This window comes from Nanorana parkeri, unplaced genomic scaffold, assembly GCF_000935625.1.
Source record: "Nanorana parkeri isolate BGI_ZX_2015 unplaced genomic scaffold, ASM93562v1 scaffold2508, whole genome shotgun sequence".
NCBI classification, from domain to species: Eukaryota; Metazoa; Chordata; class Amphibia; order Anura; family Dicroglossidae; genus Nanorana; species Nanorana parkeri.
In genome coordinates, this window is record NW_017308776.1 from 124,995 (window position 1) to 126,146 (window position 1,152).

The 1,152-nt window shown below is 59.8% G+C and overlaps 1 protein-coding gene across 1 annotated transcript in view; it reads left to right on the forward strand.

The window, feature by feature from the left end:
* The window catches only part of PLK3 (polo like kinase 3), a 19,554-nt gene that overhangs the window by 13,379 nt on the left and 5,023 nt on the right, over positions 1 to 1,152 (forward strand). The window contains exons 6-8 of the mRNA XM_018573724.1: positions 497 to 695; positions 793 to 919; positions 1,029 to 1,136. Of these exons, the coding sequence (XP_018429226.1) occupies positions 497 to 695; positions 793 to 919; positions 1,029 to 1,136 (434 nt within the window). The remainder of the gene's footprint in view (positions 1 to 496; positions 696 to 792; positions 920 to 1,028; positions 1,137 to 1,152) is intronic.

Here is a 1,152-nt window from a genome sequence, read left to right on the forward strand (position 1 = left end):
GGGGGTCTCATGGTATGCAGCAGGGGGGGGTCTCAGCCCCTGGGTGTTGGATGTAGTGGGGGTCTCATGGTATGCAGCAGGGGGGGGTCTCAGCCCCTGGGTGTTGGATGTAGTGGGGGTCTCACGGTATCCAGCAGGGGGGGGGGCTGTGGGGGTCTCATGGTATGCAGCAGGGGGGGGTCTCAGCCCCTGGGTGTTGGATGCTGTGGGGGTCTCATGGTATGCAGCAGGGGGGGGTCTCAGCCCCTGGGTGTTGGATGCTGTGGGGGTCTCATGGTATGCAGCAGGGGGGGGTCTCAGCCCCTGGGTGTTGGATGCTGTGGGGGTCTCATGGTATGCAGCAGGGGGGGGTCTCAGCCCCTGGGTGTTGGATGCTGTGGGGGTCTCATGGTATGCAGCAGGGGGGGGTCTCAGCCCCTGGGTGTTGGATGGTAGTGGGTATCCCACAGCTCCTGAAGATATCTCTGATCTGGGACTCTCGCCCCTCCCCCTCCAGGTACACGTTGCTCTGCGGCACGCCGCCTTTCGAGACTTCCGACTTAAAGGAGACGTACCGCTGTATCAAGCAGGTGAAGTACACGCTGCCCGCCTGCCTCTCCTCCTCTGCCAAGCAGCTCATTATGGGGGTCCTGAAGCGCAATCCCAGCGAGCGGCTGACATTGGACCAGATCCTGGATCACGAATTCTTCACCAAGGTGGGTGTGCAACGCCCCTCCTCCTCCCCCCAGGGGGGCTGTTGGGCAGAAGGTGGGGTACATCAGACGGAAGACTTACCTCTCTGCTCTCATTCAGGGTTACACTCCAGACAGACTGCCCCCCAGTAGCTGTGTGATGGTCCCGGACCTGCACCCCCCAAACCCCGCCAGGAGCCTCTTCGCCAAAGTCGCCAAGAGCCTTTTTGGGAAAGGCAAATCAAAAGGTGAGGCTGCGCACCTGGAACATGAATGGTGGTGGTGAGGGCATGCTGGGGCTTGTAGTCCCTCTACATATCATCCTGTGATCTCTAAAGTCTCTGCTCCTTTCTCTAGCAAAGAAAGCTTCCTCCGAGGACAAGGATGACATCTCCAAACTGGTGACGGGTTTTGTGAAGTCCTCAATCTGCCGGCAGCTCAGCTACAAGACTGTGGATGGGACTGAAGGGAATGAGGGGAG